Raw genomic sequence first — 1655 nt, forward strand, 5'->3', positions numbered from 1 at the left:
GAGGAGGAAGGGAGCGCGGGCGGCTTCCCCCACCTTTCAGCGCCTCCTGCAGCCTCTCGACGTCCATGGCTTCCCGGAGTCCCTCGCAGCCTCCGCCTCCCCTCCGCGGCTCTCCCGGGCACGGAGCGCCTCCCCCCACCCCCCCGACGCCCTCCCCCTCCCTCGCACACACTCCGGCACGCAGGCGACCGGGGGGGGCCCCGAAGGGAGTCGGGGGAAGCGAGCGACAGAGCGAGACCGAGAGAGCGAACACCTCCCCGAGCCGCTACCACCAGCCCTCCAACATGGCGCCCGGCACGTCACAGCGCGCACGCTCCCCGCCGCCGTCCTCGCGCCCGCCGCCCAGCCCGGCCCAGAGCGCGTGCGCGGAGGGGGCGTGGCCCGGCGCGTGGGCGGAGCCGCGTAGAGCAGCCCCCACCTGCCTGCGTGCGGAACGGCGGGGCTGAAGCGCCGCGGTGCGCTCTTCGGCGTCGAAGCCGTGCGTGCCGTTAGCTGTGTGAGCTCGAGCTAATCACTTCGCCGCTCTGAGCCTCGTTTTCCAGTCTGGACGGCGGCTGTGGGAGCCCCGTGACGTGTGTAAACACGGCGTTCATAGTACGCGTTGAAAACACCACTCGGTATTACTCATCCGACGCTCCCCGCCTGAACCCCGCCTTCGCCGCTGGCCGCCCGTGGAGAGAAGCGTACTGCGCGGGGATCCCGAGCCAAGGGCTTGTAATCAGATTCAAATCCCAACGCAACTTCTCCCTGAGTGACCTTGATGAGTTTACCCAAATTCATGGAGCCTCATTTTTCTTATTTATGAAACGGAGATTGTAAGGAACAGCCCAGAGGACTGAGTTGTAGTGGTGGATACAAATACCTAGTACAGTGCCTGGAATTGGGGGTTTTTTGGTTTTGTTTTTCTTCCGGTACCAGGAATTGAACTCACGACCTTGCGCTTGCCAGGCAGGAGCTTTGCCACTGAGCTAAATCCCCAGCCCGGTGCCTGGAATTTGAAGGCACTAAGTTAACACAGCTGCTGTTTTTATTATCCTGGTGATTATTATTTCATTACGTGACTGTCCAGAAAGCAGGAAACTGGGACAGCTGAGACAAGACGGTAGCAGACAAGGCAGTAGTAGAACCCAGAACCCAAAACCTCCGGTTCCCAACCGGTGTTCGCACTTTTATTTTTTTTTTTTTTTTCACAGAATCCTGTGAATGTTCGCACATTTTTATACTTTCTGGTGAGCTTTTAGGAGGCGCTCGGTTGTTTCACCTTCTCTTCCCAAAACCTACCTCAAAGTCATGGAACCAAGGGAGCGAGGGAGTTAAGAAGCCTGTTGCTTGACTTACTAAAATCGGGGCGAGCTTGGACAAAGCCACTACACTGTTACTCTCCTAAAAGCTAGTCGCCTTGGCCCCGATCCTAGTTGGTAGATGTACTTCTCTCGAATTTTGCCATCTGAGAACCAGTCCCCTGTGTCTTCAGACTGTCTCTGCGCCGTGTCCAGCTCAATTACAAATAGCCTTGCGGGGAGAGGCAGTGGAGTATCAAGCCCTTGGCTAGCACTTGTCGTGCACTGGAGTTGGTTCGTTGTGGCTTCTTTTGGTTCGAAGTGCGTGCTACGCACTGCCTGCATAGCAAAGTATAGCCTTGCCTTCTGTGTCTT

At 57.6% G+C, this 1655-nt stretch overlaps 1 protein-coding gene across 1 annotated transcript in view; it reads right to left on the reverse strand.

The window, feature by feature from the left end:
• The window catches only part of Ppp4r2 (protein phosphatase 4, regulatory subunit 2), a 54674-nt gene extending 54371 nt beyond the window's left edge, over positions 1–303 (reverse strand). Inside the window, exon 1 of the mRNA XM_005383766.2 lies at positions 34–303. Within this exon, the coding sequence (XP_005383823.1) occupies positions 34–67 (34 nt within the window). The 5' untranslated portion in view covers positions 68–303. The remainder of the gene's footprint in view (positions 1–33) is intronic.
• Between the last annotated feature and the right edge of the window lie 1352 nt (positions 304–1655).

This window comes from Chinchilla lanigera, unplaced genomic scaffold (assembly GCF_000276665.1).
Source record: "Chinchilla lanigera isolate Chin_1 unplaced genomic scaffold, ChiLan1.0 scaffold00020, whole genome shotgun sequence".
Lineage (NCBI taxonomy): Eukaryota > Metazoa > Chordata > Mammalia > Rodentia > Chinchillidae > Chinchilla > Chinchilla lanigera.